General features: G+C 43.6%; 1 protein-coding gene and 1 pseudogene across 7 annotated transcripts in view; one reads left to right on the top strand and one right to left on the bottom strand.

The window, feature by feature from the left end:
* LAMA3 (laminin subunit alpha 3) overlaps positions 1–21,979 on the bottom strand; it is a 267,407-nt gene extending 245,428 nt beyond the window's left edge. For all 7 annotated transcript variants that reach the window (XM_009433807.5, XM_054672139.2, XM_001156417.6 and 4 more), the window contains exon 1: positions 21,183–21,979. In XM_009433807.5, the coding sequence (XP_009432082.3) occupies positions 21,183–21,476 (294 nt within the window). In that variant the 5' untranslated portion in view covers positions 21,477–21,979. The remainder of the gene's footprint in view (positions 1–21,182) is intronic.
* Positions 744–1,370, top strand: LOC104003100 (large ribosomal subunit protein uL23-like; annotated as a pseudogene).
* Positions 21,980–22,517: the final 538 nt, after the last annotated feature.

Genomic DNA, 22,517 nt, shown 5'->3' with positions numbered 1-22,517 from the left:
CCTTGACAGACAGCAAAGAATCTACAAAAACAACTTGTCAAACCAGTAATGCCCTAGATGATGGTTTTTCTGGATTAACTTTGTATTAGCCAAGTTTAGGTGATAAATTTTTTGCCATATAAAATAATTTCTAACAAAGAGTCCACAAGCTTAAGTTAAACATTAACAAGCAAAAGTGTAACATACACTTTCTGTTTGAAAAATAAAAAGATCAGTTTAAACATTGACTTTAAAAAGAAAGAAAAATTTATTCTAAAAATTTAATAATATATTTAAAAATTAATAATTAGAAAGTTTGGCTTCTTTAAGTTACTCTTAAACGGTCACGGTGAAAATTTTTTATTCAAATCGTTTTATTAAAATATTCCTTCTCTTTTCTTTCATTTGTTTTACACCTGAACTTTCAGTAATTTTTACCTTACATCTCAATGTCATATTTACTGCAAATCAACCTATATGAAGAATCAAAAAGAATTTAGTAGTGCCCTAAAGGAAATCAGACTGTGGATCTAGAAGTGAAAAAAAAAATCAGAAGAATGACTTTCTTAAGTGTTAAAACTCTATCCAGCCTTCTTAATCATTTTTCTTGAGCTCTTCATGGAGAATTAAGTCGACGTGGACATGCTACCTAGATAAGTAGACTTGCGGTTGAAGAACTTTCTCAGGGAGGCCAAGGTTATGACTAATCCTGCAAGTAAAGCCTTGGCACCAAGCAACAAGGTTTTGAGAGAAGACAACCTCGTGGGGCTTTTTAAAAGGGCAATACCTGACAATACTTTTGAAAATCAAACTTGCGGTCTTTTCACAAGATGGCGCCGAAGGCGAAGAAGGAAGCTCCTGTGCCTCCTAAAGCTGAAGCCAAAACGAAGGTTTTGAAGGCCAAGAAGGCAGTGTTTAAAGGTGTCCACAGCCACACAAAAAAAGAAGATCCGCACGTCACCCACCTTCCGGCGGCCCACGACACGGCGACTCCAGAGGCAGCCCAAATATCCTCGGCAGAGCGCCCCCAGGAGAACAAGCTTGACCACTATGCTATCATCAAGTTTCTGCTGACCACTGAGTCCGCCATGAAGAAGATAGAAGACAGCAACACACTTGTGTTCGTTGTGGATGTTAAAGCCAACCAACACCAAATCAAACAGGCTGTGAAGAAGCTCTATGACATTGATGTGGCCAAAGTCAACACCCTGATTAGGCCTGATGGAGAGAAGAAGGCATATGTTCAACTGGCTCCTGATTACAGTGCTTTGGATGTTGCCAACAAAATTGGGATCATCTAAACTGAGTCTGGCTGGCTAATTCACCAGAAAAAAAGAAAGAAAGAAAGAAAGAAAGAAAAGACAATCAAACTTGTGGAGCAGAAGAGAAAAGAATCCATGGGACTTCTCAGATGGAAGATCATTGAGGAGGCTCTTTCCTTCCCGTGAGTATCACTGGGACAGGCCACTTTATTTTTTCTGTAGCCATATCTTCCAACAGACGCTTATACCAACTCTACTGCTTCATGGTCATACACAAAATAAAAGGTCTTGTATATTTATAAGTCTCTGCTATTTCTGACTCAACCTGATGTTTTCCACAAGAATTGAAAGTAAAAAATGGGCAAGAGACAAGAACAAGAAGGATTTTTTAAAGGCAGGAGAAAAAAACAGATGTATAACATTTGGAATAAAGGAAATAAAACTGTTATTATTTATTTAAAGATAAAATTATTTACATTAAAACTCCACATGAGGCTGGGCACAGTGGCTCACGCCTGTAATCCCTACACTTTGGGAGGCCAAGGTGGGCGGATTGCTTGAGCCCAGGAGTTCGAGAGTAGGCTTGGCAACATGGAGACACCCCGTCTCTACTAAAAATACAAAAATAATAGCTGGGTGTGGTGGTGCCTGCCTGTAGTCCCAGCTACTTGGGAAGCTGAGTTGGGAGGATCGCTTGAGCCCAGGAGGCTGAGGTTGCAGTGAGCCAAGATCATACCACTGGACTCCAGTCTGGGCAACAGAGCAAGACCCTGTCTCAAAAAAAAAGAAAAAAGAAAAAACCTCCAAATGAAGCCAGGCACAGTGGCTTACACCTGTAATCCCAGCACTTTGGGAGGCTGAGGCAGGAGGATCACTTGAGGCCAGGAGTTTGAAACCAGCCTGGGCAACATAGCAAGAAAAACATTTTTTTTTTAATTAGCCAGGTGTGGTGGTATGTGTCTGCAGTCCCAGCTACTTGGGAGACTGGGATGGATTGCTTGAGCCCAGGAGCTTGAGGCTGTAGTATAGTGAGCTATGATCACACAATTGCACTCCAGCCTGGGCAACAGGGTGAGAACTTGACTCTGAAAAAAAAAAAAAAAAAAAAAAAAGAGAAAAAAAGAAAATAAAGACCCAAATATATCTGCTAAAGAGAATTTTAGAAATACTGGGAGATTTTTAGCAAGGTAGCTGGATGTGACATTAAAATACAAAAGTCATTGCATCTCTGTAGAATAGCAGCAAACAACTAGAAAATTTAATTAAAGAGAAAATGCCATTTATAATAGTCTCAGAGAGCATCAAGTATCTCAAAAGAAATTTGACAAATAAAAATTTTAAACAGTATTAACAGAATTTTGAAAATCTACATAAATGGAGAGTTAGCTAGAAGATAATATCAAAAACTTACCAATTCTCCCCAAATTAAGCTATAGAGACAATATTATGCCAGTGAAAACCTGAATAAGGACTTTCTTAAAGTACAGTAAGATAATTCTAAAATTTATATGAAACTTTAAAGGACCAAGATATTGCTGAAGAAGAAGACCAGGAGGAGGAAACTTGCCCTTCAAGGAATCGGGGCTTCTTATGAAGCTATTGTAATTAAGGAAAGGCAAAATGAGACAAACAGACCTATGGGACAGAACAGGCAGCCCATGCATTTAAGAAGCTTTAGTATATAACATAGGTGGTATGTCAGACCGCTGGGAAAGGAAGGAATATTCTAGATCCAGGGGGAAATAATAAAATCAGAGTTCTACTCAAGTCACAAATGCAATTCAACTTCAGATGAAATAAGGACTTATATGTGAAAAATAAAACTTCAAACTCTCATAGTAGAAAAAAAGGTGTCTACCTTTTAGAACTGAGAGCAAGGAAAGGTTTCTTAACCCAAGATACAAAAAGCGTTGACTACAAAAGAAGAGATGGATAAATCTGACTATGTTAAAATTAAGAATTTTGCTTCCTTTAGCTGGGCATGGTGGCACATGCCTGTAACTGAGACACGGGAATTGCTTGAGCCTGGGAGATGAAGGTTGCAGTGAGCTGAAATTGCACCACTGCGCTCCATCCTGGGCGACAGAGCAAGACTCTGTCTCAAAAAAAAAAAAAAGAATTTTGTTTCCTTGAGCCCAGGGAGTTGGTGACCAGCCTGAGCAACATAGTGAAACCTCGTCTCTATGAAAAATAAATAAATAAATAAATAAATAAAATAAAATATGTATAAAGAAGTTTGCTTCATCAAAGACACCTTTAAAAAGTGAAAAGTTAAAACTAGAAGATATTTACAATGCAAAAGTGATAAATAGTCTCCAACGATGACTGCCATCAATTCCTTCTCTCTCTCTCTGTGCCTGCCATTTCACCCATCAAAAGGTGGATGCTGTTTGCCCTGGAGGCTAGTCTCTGCTCTTGAATCCAGACTGACTTGATTGTTTGCTTTGTTATAGCAGATGTGTCATTCTGGGACATTCAAGCTTAGGCCTTAAAAGGGCTAGAAGATTCTGCTTCCTTCCTCTTGGAAGCCAGCAGGCAAGAAGTCCAACCACCCAGAATCACCATTCTGTGAGAAAGTCCAAAATAGCCAACTGGAGAGGACAAATGGGAGAGCACCAAGCTACCTTGTATGTTAGCGAGGCCTTCTTAGGCCATCCAGTCCATCCTAGCCACCAGCTGAATGCAACTAAGTGAGTTACACCAACTGACAACCCATGGAGCAGAAGAATCACCCAGCTGAACCCAGTCAACCCACAGAATTGTGAGAGAAAAAACTGTTTTTGTTTTTGTTTTTTTTGAGACGGAGTTTCGCTCTTGTTGCCCAGGCTGGAGTGCAATGGTGTGATCTTGGCTCGCTGCAACCTCTGCCTCCAGGGTTTAAGTGATTCTCCTGCCTCAGCCTCCTGAGTAGCTGGGATTACAGGCATGTGCCACCACGTCCAGCTAATTTTGTATTTTTAGTAGAGATGGGGTTTCTCCATGTTGGTCAGGCTGGTCTCGAACTCCTGACCTCAGGTGATCCGCCCTCCTCGGCCTCCCAAAGTGCTGGGATTACAGGCGTGAGCCACCGCACCTGGCCAAAACTGTTGTTGTTTTAAGCCCCTAAGTTTTGGGGGTAGTTTATTACACAAGAATCAATAACTGATCAAAGAACTTAAAATCAACGAAGAACTCTCATCAGAATTACATACCAAATTCCTAACAATCCTACAAATCAATAAGAAAAATATAAATAGTTCAATGGGAAAATGGGCAAAAGTAGGCATTTCACAGAAGAGGAAACACATATAAACACAATAAACATAATAAGCATTTCAAGAAATGTTCACCATCACCATCATTAGTGATCAAGGCAGACCACAATGCAATATTATTTTATACGTATTCAGTAGACCCAAGTTTAAAGTTTGATGATAACCAGAGTTAGAAAAGACATAGTAGGAGAATAAATTGGTACAAAAACTTTGGAAACTGTTTTAGTATTACCACCTAAAGTTGAAATTCACATTTCCTATGATACGGCATTCTACTCTCAAACTCATAAACCAAAAAGAAACTCTTGCACAAATTTGATGGTATTATATTCAACACTATTCACAGCAGCACTGTTCATAAGAGCAAAATCCTGGGAATAACCTAATTGCCCAGCCACAGGAGGGTGGATGAACTAACAGTGGTATATTCACACAATTAATAACTATATAAGCAATAATGAGTAAATGAATATATACAATGAAACAATATGGATGAAACAATATTGATGAATCTCAGCAATATAATATTAAGTGAAAAAAGCATGATATACTTTTTATAAAGTTATGAGCAAGCAAAATAAAAAGCACCTACTTTTTCGAAATACATACAGATGTAATAAAAACTATACTAAAAAAGCAAAGTATTAATAAAAGATTTGGGATGATTATTTCCCCAGAATGTAAGAGACAGAGGGAATGGGGGTGGGTGGACCATACATTTAGACATAAATTATTATCCAGGCTCTATGTTTGGTTTTGGTAGCAAGTTCATGAATGCTTATTACTATTTAAAATACATATATAGGCCAGGCACGGTAGCTCACACCTGTAATCCTAGCACTTTGGGAGGCCAAGGTGGGAGGACTGCTTGAGCTCAGGAGTTCAAGACCAGCCTGGGCAACATGGTGAAACCCCGTCTCTACAAAAAATACAAAAATTAGCTGGGCATGGTGGCATGCGTCCCAGCTACTTGGGAAGCTGAGGTGGAAGGATTACCTGAGCCTGGGAAGTCGAGGCTGCAGTGAGCCATGATTGCATCACTGCACTACAGCCTGGGTGATGGAGTGAGACCCTGTCACAAATATATGTGTATGTGTGTGTGCATATGTGTGTGTGTATATATATATGTGCATATATATGTGTGTATATATGTATGTATGTGTATATATATATGTGCATATATGTCTCTCTCTGTGTGTGTGTGTGTGTGTATGTAATGATAATATATTCCCGAGCTGGGTCTCTTCCCATACATCTGGTAGTGGGCAGATGTATGGAATATATATTTGTGTATATAAATATCTCATAAACTGAGTGTTATGACTAATCCATAATCTAACTCCGTGCCTGACGTCCGATATTTTTAAAACACCCATAAATAAATAAAGCAGGACAAAAACTGATAGAAGTCAGAGAAGAAAAGGAACAGAGAACTCCCATGTTCAATTATTCATCCATCCATGCAACAAACCTATGATGATCATCTACTCTGTACCAAATGCCATTCTAGACAGAGAGATGAGAACACTGAAAGATAAACAGAACAAGGGACTCACACTTGGAATTGCACCAAGGCTATTATATTATTAGCCTATTCAGATGGGAAACAGAAAATGTAATGGAAGGGGCTATGAAGAAAGGAGATAGGACTGTTCCCATAAACAACTAAGCAGAGTTGAGCTCCAAATTTGGCAGTCTCCAGAGAATAAACCAGAAGCCCACAGAATGACCTACCCTTTTTCAGAAGGATGGAAAAAAGTAGTCTCTCGTAGTTCCTAACATTTTTTATGATCTTTCTTAACTAAAAAGCCTTCCACGTGTAATACTTTAGAATTCACAATGTAAATACTATATTCCTCCAAGAAGCTAGAGGATGATTATAGCAGTGCTCCCTAACATAGTTTCTGGGGGGTTTTGTTTGAACATTCATTCATTTATTCAACTTATCCAAATTACCTACCATGGGTAGAGCACTATGTTAGATACTGTGGTAAAAACAAACAAACAAACAAACACTAAGAGCTGGATCTGTCCCTAAAGAAAGTTAGTGGGAGACAAGAGAAGTAACTCAACCACTGCACATTACCGAAAGATGCTGGGGCAAGCTAGCACTGGGGTGTGGGAGCCCAGCAAAGGAACACTGTGCTTTACTTTGCTTAATCTCCAGAACACTGTGAACTTTATATCAAAGTATTCAAAACTTAAAGTTGAAGAAACAGCTCAAAGAGGTGAAGTGCTTCATCTCAAACCACACAGCTAGGTCGTGCTGGGGCCAGGAACTGCGTGTGTGCCTGATAATGTTACTTATGGCCTGGAACACTTTCCTCCTGGCCAAGCTGCTCTTGTGAGCTACATCAAAAGGTGCTGTCTTAGATTTGGACGGTGTGAAACAGCCCTGGAATGACAATTATATGACTCTCCATACACCTGCCCACTATCAGATGTATGGGAAGAGACCCAGCTGGGGAGAGAAATCTGTCTGGCAGAGGTTCAGATGCACGCCCTTGTGGCAGGCACAAAAAGCCCGGCAAGATAAGCATTTAACCAACGTTCATCCATCAACAGCCCCACTACAAATTACCACATTCATGTTTCCACGAACCTCTGCTCCTATAGCCATCACTCACTAAGGTTCCGGAGGCCATGGTGTCTCAAGTGCCCAAACCCAAGCCAGCTGGAGGCCTGATGTATAGGACATCCTGGGCTCCCTTCCTAACTTGGAATTGCTCCTTTGCAAAGACCTTGTTCAGAGCATTCTCCCTTTTGAGAGTCACAAAGGCATTTAGGTGTGGTTACTGAAGATTTGGGCAAGTGTTCTGTGAATTTCCTGAATGTTTCCTAAATATACTGGGGTGAGTGGTGAACACCCAGCTCTGTGACTCCCACACACAAGGTTTCATGGCACCAGGGGGTGGAAGATGACGTCTCTAATGTGCCTGGTTCCTAGAGATAGGGATTTGAGAGAGAGATAAAACAAGGGACTCAAAGTTGGTTCCAGGTATTTAAACACACACACACACACCCTTTTTTTAAATTATTATTATACTTTAAGTTCCAGGGTACATGTGCACAACATGCAGGTTTGTTACATATGTATACATGTGCCATGTTGGACACACCCCTTTTTAAAAAGAAGCAGTTAAGCAATTGTCTGCAAAACTCCAAATTCTAGGTGGGGGAGTCCTTTGAATTCATTTCAACTCATTCCTTTTAACTCATTTAACTACTCTACATTTTGGAGTAGAATAGATGGAAATTCAAATCCTGATGGCTACCAGTCACAGCTGTGGAACGTTAGTTGAATTATGTAGACTCCCTTGAGCTCCATTTTCTCTTTATTATAATGGGTTAATACTGCCTATCTTATGCAGTGGTTTGAAGATTAAATGAGATGTCATCCATGAAGTAGACACCAGGTGGTGTGATCATACCACCATTGGAACCACTGGAGTGCTTGCTGGAAATGCAGACGCTTCTGGACTTAGAATCAGCATCTCTAGTGGGAGCTAGGCATCAGAATTTTATAAAAGCACTCCAAAGGATTCTTCTGCCCACTGCAGTCTGGGAACCTCAGAGGCAGTGACGACTGGCACATATGGGTGCACCACTAGCCATAGACGGTGCTGCAGCAGTCATAGAAGTAGCTACATTGATGGTAGTAATGACAAAAAGAAACATCCATGTGCCAGACGTGGCCCCTTGCACTTTATATGCATTAACTCAATTTCCATGACAAATCTACAAGGTAGACACAAGCATCAGACCCTTTTATAGAGAGGGAAACAGACACAAAGAGGTGGAGCAATTGGTCTAAGTGGTAGAGCCAAGATAGAACCTGAGAATTAGCCCAAGAGGGGATGCTGGAGAAGGGAAGACAAGAGACAAGGAAGAGGGGGAATAGCTGTCTAGCCGTATGAGGTGTAGCATCTGAATCTGCAGGTGCCTCAGAGATTTGGGCACCACAGAGATTTGGGCTTGGCCAGAAAACATGTATCTCCCCTGCTGGGCACCACCAGCCTGTGAGTCAGACACAACCAGGTAAGGAGGATATTTTTAAGCTAGGCGTGGTGGCTGACACTTATAATCTCAACACTTTGGGAGGCCAAGGTGGGAGGATTACTTGAGCCTAAGAGTTCAAGACCAGCCTGGGCAACAAAGTGATACCCCCATCTCCACAAAAAAGAAAAAAAAAAAATTAGCCGGGCATGGTGGTGCACACCTGTAGTCCCAGCTACTTGGGAGGCTGAGGCTCCCTTGAGCCCAGGAGTTTGAGGCTGCAGTGAGCCATGATCACATCACTACACTCCAGCCTGGGCAACAGAGCAAGACGCTGTCTCTAAAATTAGAAAAAGAAGAAAGAAGCTTCCTTTAGGAAGGAAGATGCTTGCTGTTAGTCTTCTCCCTCCATAGACAACTGAGAACTGTGTTTTTCTATATTGATGTAATATTTCACTATATTTACTCTTTCACTCTCCTGGAAGAGTTATTTCACACATTCTCCTTGCTCCTCAAACTCCCACCCCCTTCCCCTCAACTCGTGAATTTGCTTAACTTGCTCATCTTCCTAATCTACAAACCTCACAACATCTGTACCCATATACCTGCCTACCCTTGGTATGGAGAAGCTCCTGTCCCCTGACACTCACTCTCTCTCTCTCTCTCTCTCTCTCTCTCTCTCTCTCTCTCTCTCTCTCTCCCCACTGCATCTCATTTCTTCCTTTCTGCTAGATCATTCTGATCAGGATTAAAACAAATGTGCTTGAAACAACCTCGCACTTTTCCCCCACTCACTCCATTTGACCCACACTGACTCTCTGGCTGTTTCTCAATCACTCCAAGGCTGCTCCTGCCTCAGGGTCTTTACACATGCTGTTCGCTCTCCCAGGAACACGCTTCTCCCAGACTGAAGTCTCTTTTCGGCAGTCTTCCTTAGCAACTCCATCTAAAGCAGTGCTGCCCTCTATCTCCGTGTCTATTCCCCTACCCGCTTCTCTTCATCCTCAGCAGGAATTGCAAATCATTTCCCTTTTAAATTATCCTCTTTATTGGATTATAACTGCCCTGAGGGCAGGGCTTCATCAATTTTGCTCACTACTATAAACCTAGATTGGTATCTGGCACAGGGTAGGCACTCAGTATTAGTTGATTTGATTCATAAATTAAAATGGCAGAAACTGTATTTAGTTACTCAGAAGTTTAACCAACCACAGGAAGGAAGGCAGTAATTGCAGACTGATACCTATGTCACTAAATTCAGCTATTAGAAAGCACAGTCTAATGAAATCTAGACTCGCTTTTTCTACCCTAATGGAAATCCATGTGTTCCATGAGCAGGGCCTCCCCAGAACCTATTCTCAGCTCCTAACTTCTGACCACTTGCCCGCTCTGGCCAGAAAGCTCCACTCATGCCCAACTCAGCTCTTCCATCTCTGGGCAGAGTCTCACCAGTTTCAGAGACTTCTCAGGTACTCACCTTCCTTGCTTATCATGGCCAAATCAGAGAGGAAAGAGGAAATGAGAGTTATTCTTTTGGTCACAATATATTTCTTCATTATGATTTATTTCCATTCAAAAAGAGGTTTCCCAGGCAACAATGCCTCATTCTCCTAATCTCTGCACCTCATCACATCTGACCCCTTTTATCAATGTCTTATTATTTTGACTTTCTTACCAAAATAGATTTCTCAACAATATTTAATTAGAGTTACCACTTATGACAGGGCGTGGTGGCTCATGCCTGTAATCCCAGCACTTTTGGAGGCGGAGGCGAGAGGATAGATTGAGCCCAGGAGTTTGAGACCAGCCTGGGCAACATGGTGAAACACCAACTCTACAAAAACTGCAAAAATTAGCTGGGCATGGTGGCACGCCCCTGTAGTTCCAGCTACTCAGGAGGCTGAGGTAGGAGGATCACCTGAGCCCAGGAGGTAGAGGCTGCAGTGATCTGAGATCATGCCACCACACTTGAGCCTAGGCGACAGAGTGAGATTGTGCCTCAAAAAAAAAGAAAAGAAAAGAAAAAAGTTACCATTTATTAAACACTAACTGTGTTCCAGATGCATTATGATTTACCTCATGTAATCCTCATAATAACTGTATGGTGTCCCCATTTTACAGATGATGAAACCAAGTCTCATAAAGGTTAAATAACTCACTCAAGGTCATGTCTTTAGGAAGGAATACATTTAAAGCCAGCTCTATTAATTCCAAAGCCCATACTCTTAATTATGACACTGTACATCTACTTTAGGCTCCTGGTACCAACTGGTTCCCTCTTGAAAGAACTCAAGAAGTTCTTTCTGGAAGGCTTAAAGCCCAATTTTTCAACGGTTTCCATGCAATCCTCTTCCTTCTACTTCTCTCGCTGTTTTCCTGTTCCCTATGTGTAGTGTTGGCATGTTACTGTTACAGGAAAGGGGGCCCAATCCAGGCTCCAAGAGGGTTCTTGGATCTCGTGCAAGAAAGAATTCAGTGCGAAGCAAAAGCAAGTTTATTAAGAAAGTAATGTGGTGAAGGAACAGCTACTCCATAAACAGAGTAGGGCATTCCCGAAAGTAAGAGGAGGAACATGTCTTACCTAGGTAAGGTAAGGACAAAAAAAGATCATGGATCTTTAGGTAAGGATAAATAAAATATTTTATATAGGATAAAAAAAGATCATGGGGAGATGTGCTCTGCTGCAAGGGTTTGTGATAAAGGATTAATTTTCGTAATTACTATATTTTGCGAGAATCAATATTATTATCTTTAAAGCAAAATTAGGAATGCCTTTGTTCTCAAGATATCGGGATATTAGGACACTCCCAAGTCTGGGTCTGCTTAGTAAACATTATCAATCTATTCCCCTAACTGTAAGCATCTCCAGGCTAGGAATACCTAGCTTTCTGGGAATGCAGCCCAGCACGTCCCAGCCTTATTTTCCTAGCTGTCACTCAAGATGGAGTCTCTCTAGTTCGAACGCCTCTGACATTACTGTCAGTGGGGTGTTTGGCAGCTTTAATGATATGTAAGTCATCTGCTCCAAGGCAAACGCAAGTTTACGATGTGGGCCAGGCCACATCTAGGCCTGCCCAATTAATACCCCAAACCCAAAGTACTTCCTCTTAGCCTAGATTTATGAAAGAGGTCTTTCCTGGTAGTTTACACAATCAACCATCAACTACTGATCTATGAGAACCAGACACCTTCCTCAAGGAGATAGTCTGACCCCAACCTGACTCATTCCTCAAACCAGGTTTTTCCCTCTCAGTTCTATTTCAGTTATTATTTTAACCCCTTTATGAAACAATTACACTTTTTCCTGCTTTCTTTTCCCACATTCCCAATTCCCTCATCTCAGCTTTTTAGTTTTATCACTCACTTAAATATTTTTGAGGACCAGAAAGGGTATCAATACATACAAAAATAAAATGAAATATGTATAAATTCTAGAAAGACCACAGAGGTCTCACTCAGGGACAACATTCAAAACGTGTAACAACAACAGTCATGTGGCTTTCTGAGTTCCTGGAACACACCAAGCATGTTCCCGCCTCAGGGGCCTCAGGCCTCCGGGGTCGCCCTCTCCCAACCTCGTTGTGAGGCTGCCTTCCTCTCAACCCTCAGGTTACTCAGGTTTCTGCACCAACATCATCTCCTTTCTTTCTTTTCTTTTCTCTCTCTCTCTCTCTCTCTCTCTCTCTATCTGCCCGCCTCAGCCTCCCAAACTGTTAGGATTACAGGCGTGAGCCACTGCACCCTGGCCATCATCTCCTCTTTAATTTTTATCACAGAATCCTGTTTATTCTCTCTAAGGCAAAATAACAACCTACAATTATTATATTTACTCAATGGCTACATTCTCCCCATGGGAGGTTAGCTCAGTGAGGACAGGGGCCTTTTCTGCCTTGTAACTGTACTTCCAGCCCCTTATATCACCATCCCCTATACCTGGCACATAGTAGATGCCAATAAATATTTGCTAAATATAGAAGTGAATGGACATTACCCACAAGTGCGTGGGCACGCTTGTCTCCAGGCAGCACCATTCTTATTAGTTGATTGGAATCTACTTTAAGAATCACCTCAAAAGTCAGTCTTCCAGCCTCTGTTGAGCTTCCAGCTGTTAAAGCGGTCAATTAAGACAATGAGTCCAAATGAAGCACCAACCCAGACTTTATTAACTTACTGTGACAGTGCAGGCAGGAGATAAAAAAGAAGAGAGGCGGGGCGCTCACGCCTGTAATCCCAGCACTTTGGGAGGCCAAGGCAGGCGGATCACAAAATCAGGAGATTGAGACCATCCTGTCTAACACGGTGAAACCCCGTCTCTACTAAAAATAGAAAAATTAGCTGGGCGTGATGGCAGGCGCCTGTAGTCCCAGCTACTCGGGAGGCTGAGGCAGGAGAATGGCGTGAACCCGGGAGGCGGAGCTTGCAGTGAGCCGAGATCGCGCCACTGCACTCCAGCCTGGGCGACAGAGCGAGACTCCGTCTCAAAAAAAAAAAAAAGAAGAAGAAGAAGAAGAGAAACAGGCTGGTTCCCCAGTGTTCCATTTCCCCCCACCACCCACCCCCTCCCACAAATTCATAGTTTGAAGTCCTAACCCCCATGACCTCAGAATAGGGCTGTATTTTGAGATAGGGCCTTTAAAGAGATAATTAAGGTAAAATGAAGTCATTACGGCAGGCCCTAATCCAATACGCCTGGAATCCCTATAAGAAGAGGAGTTGGGGACACATACACACAGAGAAGAGACCATGTGAAGACACAGGCAGAAGGTGGCCATCTACAAGCTAAGGAGAGAGGCCTCAGCAGAAACCAGCCATACCCATGCCTTAGACTTCTAAGCCTCCAGAGCTGTGAGAAAATCCAACTGTGCTGTTTAAGCCACCCTCGCTGTGGTACTTTGTTACGGCAGTCCGAGCAAACTGACACAGGTTGAGTATCCTTTATCCGAAATACTTGAGGCCAAAAATGTTTCAGATTTGGGATTTTTTTTTTGCGGGGGGGGGGGTATTGGAATATTTATATTATACTTACCAGTTAAGCATTTCAAATCCAAAAATCCAAAATCCAGGAAGCTCCAATGAGCATTTCTTTGAACGTCATGCTGGCACTCAAAAAGTTGTGGATTTGGGAGCATTTGGGATTTTGGATTTTTGGATGAGGGATTCCCAACCTGTATGGTGTACTAGTAAGGAAGTCTCAGTGGAGGCACCTGGGAAGACCCTCAGCCAAGGCTCCTGATAAGGGAGCCCCCAGAATAGAGGCTCCTGGGTCAGGAACGCAGATATGCATATGAGAGGCTCCTGGGCCAGTAGAGCCTGCGTCGTTGACCAAAACTCCCTCCAGAAAATTGCAGTGCATTCACTGTGCACCAAGTCAGGCGTGGGGAGGGCAGCTTTCCCCCATGAGGCCTCCCAAGTAAAGCCTTGTAATTGCAAATGTTGGGGGCTAAAAGATCACACAGAGGATTTTGACCTAAAGATGAAGTCCTCACCCTCCTCTTCAGAAATCATTTCAGTGGTGCAGCACGCTTAGCACAGGAAGTTCTTCTCTGTAGCAAATCCCAGTACTTTGTGCTGCAACATTACACCCTCCTTCCTATTTAATCTCCCATGAAGATGGAGAACCGCTGCTTACAAACATCTTTGTAATGATTCTAAAGGTCCTTGGCCTCCTCTTCCTCATATTTAGTCAGGCAGTTCTACTGTGGCTTGCTTCAGCTACAATTTTCTTAAGCTGCAGTGACAGTCACATGTGGAGTAGCCAGAGAAAGACCACACCCCAGAACCAAGGCAAGTGATCAAAGAAAATGAGGATGCTGCAGGTAACATCAAGTCTAGGAAAGGTTGAAAGAATCTCTTCTAAGCCAGCACCTGCTCAGAGAAAGAGAATAAAGAGTTCATCTATCAGGGTGCAGTGGCTCACGCCTGCAATCCCAGAACTTTGGGAAGCCAAGGCAAGTGGATTGCTTGAGGTCAGGAGTTCAAGACCAGCCTAGGCAACATGGTGAAACCCATCTCTACTAAAAATACAAAAATTAGCCGGGCGTGTTCACACATGCCTGTAATCCCAGCTACTTGGGAGGCCGAGGCAGGAGAATTGCTTGAACTTGGGAGGCAGAGGTTGCAGTGAGCCGAGATCGCACCACTGCACACCAACCTGGGCCACAGAGCAAAACTCCGTCTCAAAAAAAAAAGGGGGGGATTTCACCTGCTCTTAGCATTTCTATCAGAAAATTTTACTTTAACAGCTATATTTTTATTCAAAGAAAAGTCTAATAAGTTTACCTAGAAGATAATGAAATAAAATAAAAGAAAGAGAACTCAATAAGTTTATAACAAGCTTATTTAGTGATTTTCCTAATGAAGTCTCCCAGAACATGCTGCTACTTTTTCTAGTTCATCAAAAACATTTAGAATTCAATGATACATTAAAGATACAGTAGATGCTAAGTCCTCATAATAAAATAGGAAAGCAGCCTGGAAACATGTAAGAAAATTGAAAAGTCTGAAATGTTTGCATTCTCATCAAATTACTGTGCAAACTATCTTGCATAGAATCTTTGCCACCAATGTCTTTCATGCACACAAATGTTTGGCAATATTTAGTCTCTGCAGAGCCAATCCCACGACATAGGGAATAGGAGCTTTCATTTCACAATTCCATCCCTTCCCTCCCCTGAAGCAGCCCTCTGTGCCCTCACTAGTAGTGGAGGAATTATCCAACCACTGGGCTCTGTTCAAAAAGTGGATCCAAGGCTCACAGGTATGCACCACCCCCAAACTCGGGCCACCCCACATGCATTAAGCAAGGATCAGGGGTAAGACACACACAACACAGCTTACTGCCATAAAGAAGTGCACATATTTCTCTTTTTTTTTTTTTTTTTTGAGATGGAGTCTTGCTGTGTCACCCAGGCTGGAGTGCAGTGGTGTGATCTCGGCTCACTGCAGCCTCCACCTCTGGGTTCAAGCAATTCTCCTGCTTCAGCCTCCCAAGTAGATGGGATTACAGGCACACGCCACCATGCCCAGCTAATTTCTTTTTTATTTGGCCAGGCTGGTTTTAAACTCCTGACCTCAAGTGATTCACCCGCCTCAGCCTCCCAAAGTGCTAGGATTATAAGTATGAGCCACCATTCCTGGCCTTAAGGATGACTCATAATGTGCGTGATCTCTAAATATTTGTTCAGCCTAGAGCTCTTCTCATTCTTTTTAGGGGTCACATTTTGAGTTATCAGGTTGCAAAGTCTCACAAACCAGGACCCTAGAACTACACACAGAGCCTCATGCAGGGTCCCCTCTCTGCTGCTCTCCCAAACAGGGATAACACGCATACACTGAATGGTCAATACAACTGCTGGTTAACTGAGTTGAAGCTAAAGTTACTGCATTAAGTTTCTAAGGCTGCCATACAAAGTAGCACAAAATGGGTGGCTTAGAACAACTGAAATTTCTCTCTCACCATGCTGGAGGATACAAGACCAAAATCAAGGTGTCAGCAAGACTGCCCTCCCTCTGAAATATGTAGAGGAAGGATCCTTCCTTGCCTCTTCCAGCTTCTGGGAGTCCAGTCCTGGGCATTGGGTTCAGCCACTGCATCAGACACAGTAGGGCCACACCTGTCTTCCAGAAGACAGATTGTTGAAATTCAGGTACTTTTAAAATCAAACAGCAATTCCATCAGGGTGTTGCTCTGATAAGTAAATTCTATGGTGGTGTTGCCTTTTGAATATTTCTTCAAAAAGCATTGATGGGGTGTCTAAGACAAGCTTCCACAAGGAAACAGTGCAGCATACTTTGCACAGGAATTCTACTCTATGGGGCATCTCAATACTCTGTCCAGACATGAACAGGAAGACAGGGCCCCACCCTCAGGAAGCTCATGATCCTAATAAGGAGACAGACATGAAAATGGATGGCTCCAAGGTGATAAGTGGCATTAGCAAGGCAACACAAAGTTTAGCTGGAACTCAGAGGAAGGAGTAGTTAGCATGTCTGTGACAGCATAGTATAGCGGGTAAGAGCGTGAATTCTGCAGCCAGAGTACCTTGGTTTAAATCTGGCTTTACCACATACTAAGCGTGTGATCTTGGACACATCACTTAACTTCTGTGTGCTTCAGTTTCCTCATTTGTAAAAGAAGCATGCTAATTGTACCTCCTTCATACATTCATAAATTGTTGTGACAATCAAGAAGTCAATGTGTAATATGCTTTAGACCTGTGCCAAGCATCAGTAAGTGTTGTCTGTGTGTGTTAAATCAATACCCTGCATTAAGCAGGGGAGCAAAGCCCCTCATTACTAGGCCATTCCTCCTTCTCACCATTCTGCCCCCTATATTTGGTATCACTCCTATACACAGTATGCACAGTATATGGTGCAACTTGAAAGTAACGGAGAACTCACTTCTATTTCCCACCTCTCACAATTAAGATGTGCATAATCACTTTAAACCCATATTATTCTCCAGTTAATATTCATTTATTAACTCCACATGTATTTTCTGAGCTTCTAGGATGGGAAAACCACTGAGGGAATACAATATGTTTTTGACACTGAGAAACTGGCAGGGCACATGGGACTCAAGGAGCTGGCTTTCCTCAGGGCAGTTTCCACCCTGTTGACATGAGGGATCTAATCAGTGTCCTATGACCTCATTCAAACAGTTCTTTATTGCAAAGCAGAAAAAGACTCCCTGCCTCTGAGCAGATGCAGCCCTGCCCAGGTGACCCTACTCACCCGCTTGGCCAGGAATCCATGTATGTAGCACAACCATAGGCAGCTCCATTGACTTAGACCACTCAGGTGCCACTTAGTAAATCTTTTCCTAACTAGGCAAATGGTTCCAGAATGCAGAGAGTTAACACAGGTTTCATAAATGCCTAAATTACAACCAGGAATAAATGTATGATTTGGAAAAATGTATTATTGCCACTAAATTAACCTTAAAAATTAAAATCTCCCCCCAAAATGTTATTTGAGCTGATAAGAAGTATCTTTAAACAAATAATATCTAGTTATTAAAACAGTACTAAAACAAGTTACTATTTCTATAATATAGAAGGCTATAGAAGTCTGTATGCCAGTGGATTATTTAGCATGGCAAATGTGTTCAGTATATAATGCACTGTACATTTCTCTCTTTTTTTTTTTTGATACAGAGTCTCACTCTCAAGAGCTGAGGGAATCCTGCTAGCAGATCTACTCTACAAGGAATGCTAAAAGGAGTCATTCAAGATGAAATAAAAAGACACTAGACAGTAATTCAAAGCCATACTAAGAAAGAACAACAGTATAGGTAACTACATATGTAAACATAAAAACCAGTATTATTGTATTTTTGGGTTGTTTTGTTTTTGAGATGGAGTCTTCCTCTGTTGCCCAGGCTGGAGTGCAATGGCGCGATCTCAGCTCCTGGGTTCAAGCAATTCTCCTGCCTCAGCCTCCCGAGTAGCTGGGATTACAGGCACCTGCCACCACGCCCGGCTAATTTTTGTATTTTTAGTAGAAACGGGGTTTCACCATGCTGGCCAAGCTGGTCTTGAACATCCAATCTCAGGCGATCCGCCCAACTCGGCCTCCCAAAGTGCTGGGATTACAGGCGTGAGCCACCATGCCTCTCCATATTTTTGGTTTTTAACTGCTTTTTTTGTATATTATTTAGAAGACAAATGCATATATAATAACAATAATTATAAATTCATAATAATGAACAATAATGTATAAAGATGTAATTTGCAACAATAATGTAAAGGACGGAGTTATACAGAAGCAGAATTTGGGATGCTGTTGAAGTTAAGCTAGTATCAATTCAAACTGGATTGTTATATATTTAGGATACTAATCGTAATCTTCAGAATAAGTACTAAAAAAAAAACTAAATATATATAGAAAAGGAAATGAGGAGAGAATCAAAATGGTAAAAATCAATTAAACCAGAAGACAATAATAGAAGAATTGAGAGTAGCCAAAAAATATATAAGGCATATAGAAAACAAGCATCAGAATGACAGAAATAAGTCTTTTCTCATGGAAACAAAATTTTCTAACATTAATATTTTCCAACAAAAGATTTGCAATGAGTCTTGAATCTATTGTTTAAAACATCAAAACGGGCCGGCTGCGGTGGCTCATGCCTGTAATCCTAGCACTTTGGGAGGCCAAGGTGGGTGGATCATCTGAAGTCAGTAGTTCGAGACCAGCCTGGCCGACATGGTGAAACCCCGTCTCTACTAAAAATACAAAAATTAGCTGGGCGTGGTGGCAGGCGCCTGTAATCCCAGCTACTCGGGAGACTGAGGCAGAAGAATAGCTTGAACCCAGGAGGCGGAGGTTGCAGTGAGCTGAGACCGTGCCACTGCACTCCAACCTGGGAGAGACGAGAGAGACTTCGTCTCAAAAACAAAACAATACAAAACATCAAAACGTAATACCTTTCTACTAGGAATGCTGAATACAACTTGGAAGTGAACAATTACCGGCCAAGTTTCTACTTCTAAAAATTTTTAGGCTAACCGAAGGATGGGGCAGAGCTAGAGCTATAGTACCATGATTTAGTAGCTTAGACAGCAAAAGACGTGTACAGTCACTTGGGGCCTCTCACTTCGAAGGGCCCCTCGCTTACTTCAATGCTGTGCTGTCACCATCTTGATATTTAAAATAATTTTTTAACAAGGGGTTCTACATTTCCACTTTGCACTGAACTCTGTAAATTATGTGACTGGTCAATGCAGTTCTTCCATTTGAATCTACATATTTTTTTAGGTATCTTTTCAGCTATAACAACCACTAAAATCAAGTATAACATAAAATCAGGCCGGGTGCAGTGGCTCATGCCTATAATCCCAGCACTTTGGGAGGCCAAGGTGGGCAGATCGCTTGAGCCCAGGGGTTCAAGACCAGTCTGGCCAACATGGCAAAACCTTGTCTCTACAAAAGATACAAAAATTAGCCACGCATGGTGGCATGTGCCTATAGTCCCAGCTACTTGGCAGGCTGAAGTGGGAGGATTACCTGGGCCTGGGAGGTGGAGGTTGCAGTGAGCCAAGATAGCACCACTGCACTCCAGCCTGGGTAATAGAGTGAGACCCTGTCTCAAAAATAAAATTAAATTAAAAACTGAATTGTTATAAGAGCTAAACTAAATTTCTCAAAAATAATTATACACACAATTATATTTGCATATTTGTGTGTTTATAAACACACAATCATAAAACAGAGAAAGCAAAATTATTTGAGGACTGTTAAAAGTATTTTCATCATTGTTATTTTATATTTTTAGTTTCTTTTCTTGCATGTTTTATAATATAGATAATATATAAATATGGTAAAAAGTATTTTCATCATTGTTATTTTGTCTTTTAGATTTCTGTTTTTGCATGTTTTAAAATATGCACAACACATATCAATATAATACATGCATGTAGTTTATAAGTAAATAAGCACATATGGCACTAGATGTTCAACAACTTGTCATTTATGGAAGTGCATGGTCAAAAGAGTTTCTAAAACACTAATCTAGACACCCAATGATAACCTTGCTCTTTTAGAACCCAAGCTCCAAAATCACTCCCTCTTCCCACTTCCTGTTCCTCAACAATACTTTGCAGAAGAAGGAGGCAATTTGGGCTTAGTGTCCAGGATTTGAAGTCAGGACTGGATTCAAATTCTCCTGCCCCTTTGGGAGGTCAAGACAGAAGGACAGCTTGAGGCTAAGAGTTTGAGACCAGCTTGGGCAAAATAGCCAGACTCTGTCTCTACAGAAAAATAAATAAATAAATAAATAAATAAATAAATAAATAAATGCCAGGCCTGAGGTTGCAGTGAGCCGAGATCGCACCATTGCATTTCAGCCCCGGCGACAGTGCGAGACCCTGTCTCAAAAAAAAAAAAAAAAAATTGCCAGGCACGGTGGCGCACGCCTGTAGTCCCAGCTACGCCCAAGGCTGAGGCGGGAGGATCCCTTGAGCCCAGGAGTTCGAGGCTGCCGTGAGCCGTGATCGCACCACTGCACTCCTGCCTGGCTGAGACCTGTGAGTAAGGGCCAGGCACTGCAAGATGCTGCTTAACATCCACCGCAATGTCATTTGCCCCGGGTGTTCGCGGTGAGGCTCGGATCTCTGAGAGCCATTCTATCTCTGTCCGCCTAAGGTCTCATTCGCCCCCAATGACTGGATGGTGGCACTCCAGGCAGTGCAGTGAAGTGAATCTTTTCAGTAACATTAGAGTGATACCGCTGTTATAACCTAAAAATTCTCTCTTAAAATACACCACAGAAGGTAATTGCCACCGACTCCTCCGAATAAGGCCCGGGAGGTGGGGCAGGAGGCGCCCCTGAACCCTCGAGGACTCAAGCCTGGCGGGACGCTCCGTGGGTGACTGAGGCGGGAAGGGCCGAGGCGCCTGCATCTCTTAGAGCGCAGCCTCACACTTTCCCCTCCACCAGCCCGAACCTGACCACAGCCTCAGGTCACCTCGCGTGCTCCCCCTCCTCGCCTCGGGCCGGTGGTGCCGGTGCGGTGCTTCCACGAGATCGCTCCTGGGTCGTGGGCCCTCGCGCGCGGGGATGGGGGCTGCCCTTCCCAGTCGCCCGGAGCCACTAGCGCGCGTGAGGAAAGGGCCCGATCCCTTCTCCGGGTGTCTGGCCGGCGCGGGAAGGAAAAGGCGCGCCCACCCCGGCTCTCTCCGAGGCCCTCACCTGGATGGTGTGGCCGCTGCCTGGGGCGGTGGGGCCCCCGACCAACTTGCAGTAGAGCTCGGGCTGGGGCCTCCCCTCGCCGGGTCCCCTCTCCCCGCAGGTGGCGGTGGCCCAAATCCTCGCCGCCTCGGCCAGGTTGAAGTAAGTCGGGTGAAGGCTGAGCCCGGCCGCGGCCCCGGGATCCCGAGCGGTCGCCCCGCAGGCTGGCAGCACCCGCAGTACCAGCAGGAGCAGCGGCGTCGGCGGCAGTACTGGCCCCAGTGCCCGACCCCGAGGCCGCGCGGCCGCCGCCATCCAGCCGCGCGGGGTCCTCCCGCCTGAGCCGTCCGCAGAGGGGCTCGGGGGCACCGCCGCTCTCCGCCTGCGCCTCCCGGACCTGCAGCGCCAGGACTAGCGCAGCCGGGGATATGGGCGGCGCCGGGGCCGCTCCCCTTGCTCCACGCGCTGGAAGCCCGCGGCGTGGGGGTGGCCTCTCAGCTCTGGAACCTGCCGCGGCTGGAGCGGGCACCAGCCGGATCAGGAACTGACAGCGCTCAGCCGCGGGCCAGCAGACGGCGTCTCTCCCGCGCGAGGCGCGCTGCAAACTTCGCGGGCGGGGAATGGGAGAGGCGTTCCCGGGCTCCCACCCAGGCGGCGGGAGCGGGAGCCTGGGATCTTCGAACCCTCCAGGCGCCAGGACAGAAATTAATTAGATCGTTCTCCTCTCTGGATACTCACTGCTCAGGTCAAAGCCAGAAAAGCCACCTGTGACCTAAGAGTAAAGGAGGCTTGTAAACGAATTTGGTTGAGAGCAGAGGAAACTGCCACTACCTACAGAACTCACATCAAAGACGTTTCGATTTCCCAGCCAAGTGTTGATTCGTCAACTCCTCAACACTGTGCACCTAGGATCCCTGTGGCACTGCAGCCACAGGCTGAGCCAGGGAACTGGGAGTGGTGGAACGTACATATTTAAAAGACAGCCAATAATGCAAGTTGTAATTTGCCAACCTGGAAAGGAACCTTAGAGGAAATCCTTTAGATGCCTAATCTGCTAAATTTTACAAATAAGCTAAGAGAGATTGAGTGAGGTACGCCACCTGCCATGATGGCCTCAGAACAGAGAAGACCCCCTCCCCCCACGACCCCGGACTGATGCTTGATCTTATATGCAGAACACCCTACTAAAACAGAACCCACATAGGCCCTCGAAGCAATTAGAGGAATGCAATATTTGTACAATAAAAATTGCAAAACCTCTTTGAAAGAAATGTTAAAAGACCTAAATGAGTGGAAAAGCCTCCCATGTTCATGGATTAGGAGACAATATTGTGAAGATGGCAATATTTCCTAAAG

This window comes from Pan troglodytes, chromosome 17 (assembly GCF_028858775.2).
Source record: "Pan troglodytes isolate AG18354 chromosome 17, NHGRI_mPanTro3-v2.0_pri, whole genome shotgun sequence".
Taxonomy (NCBI): Eukaryota; Metazoa; Chordata; class Mammalia; order Primates; family Hominidae; genus Pan; species Pan troglodytes.
Note: the sequence above shows the minus strand (reverse complement) of the source record. Positions and strands in the feature narration are given on the sequence as shown.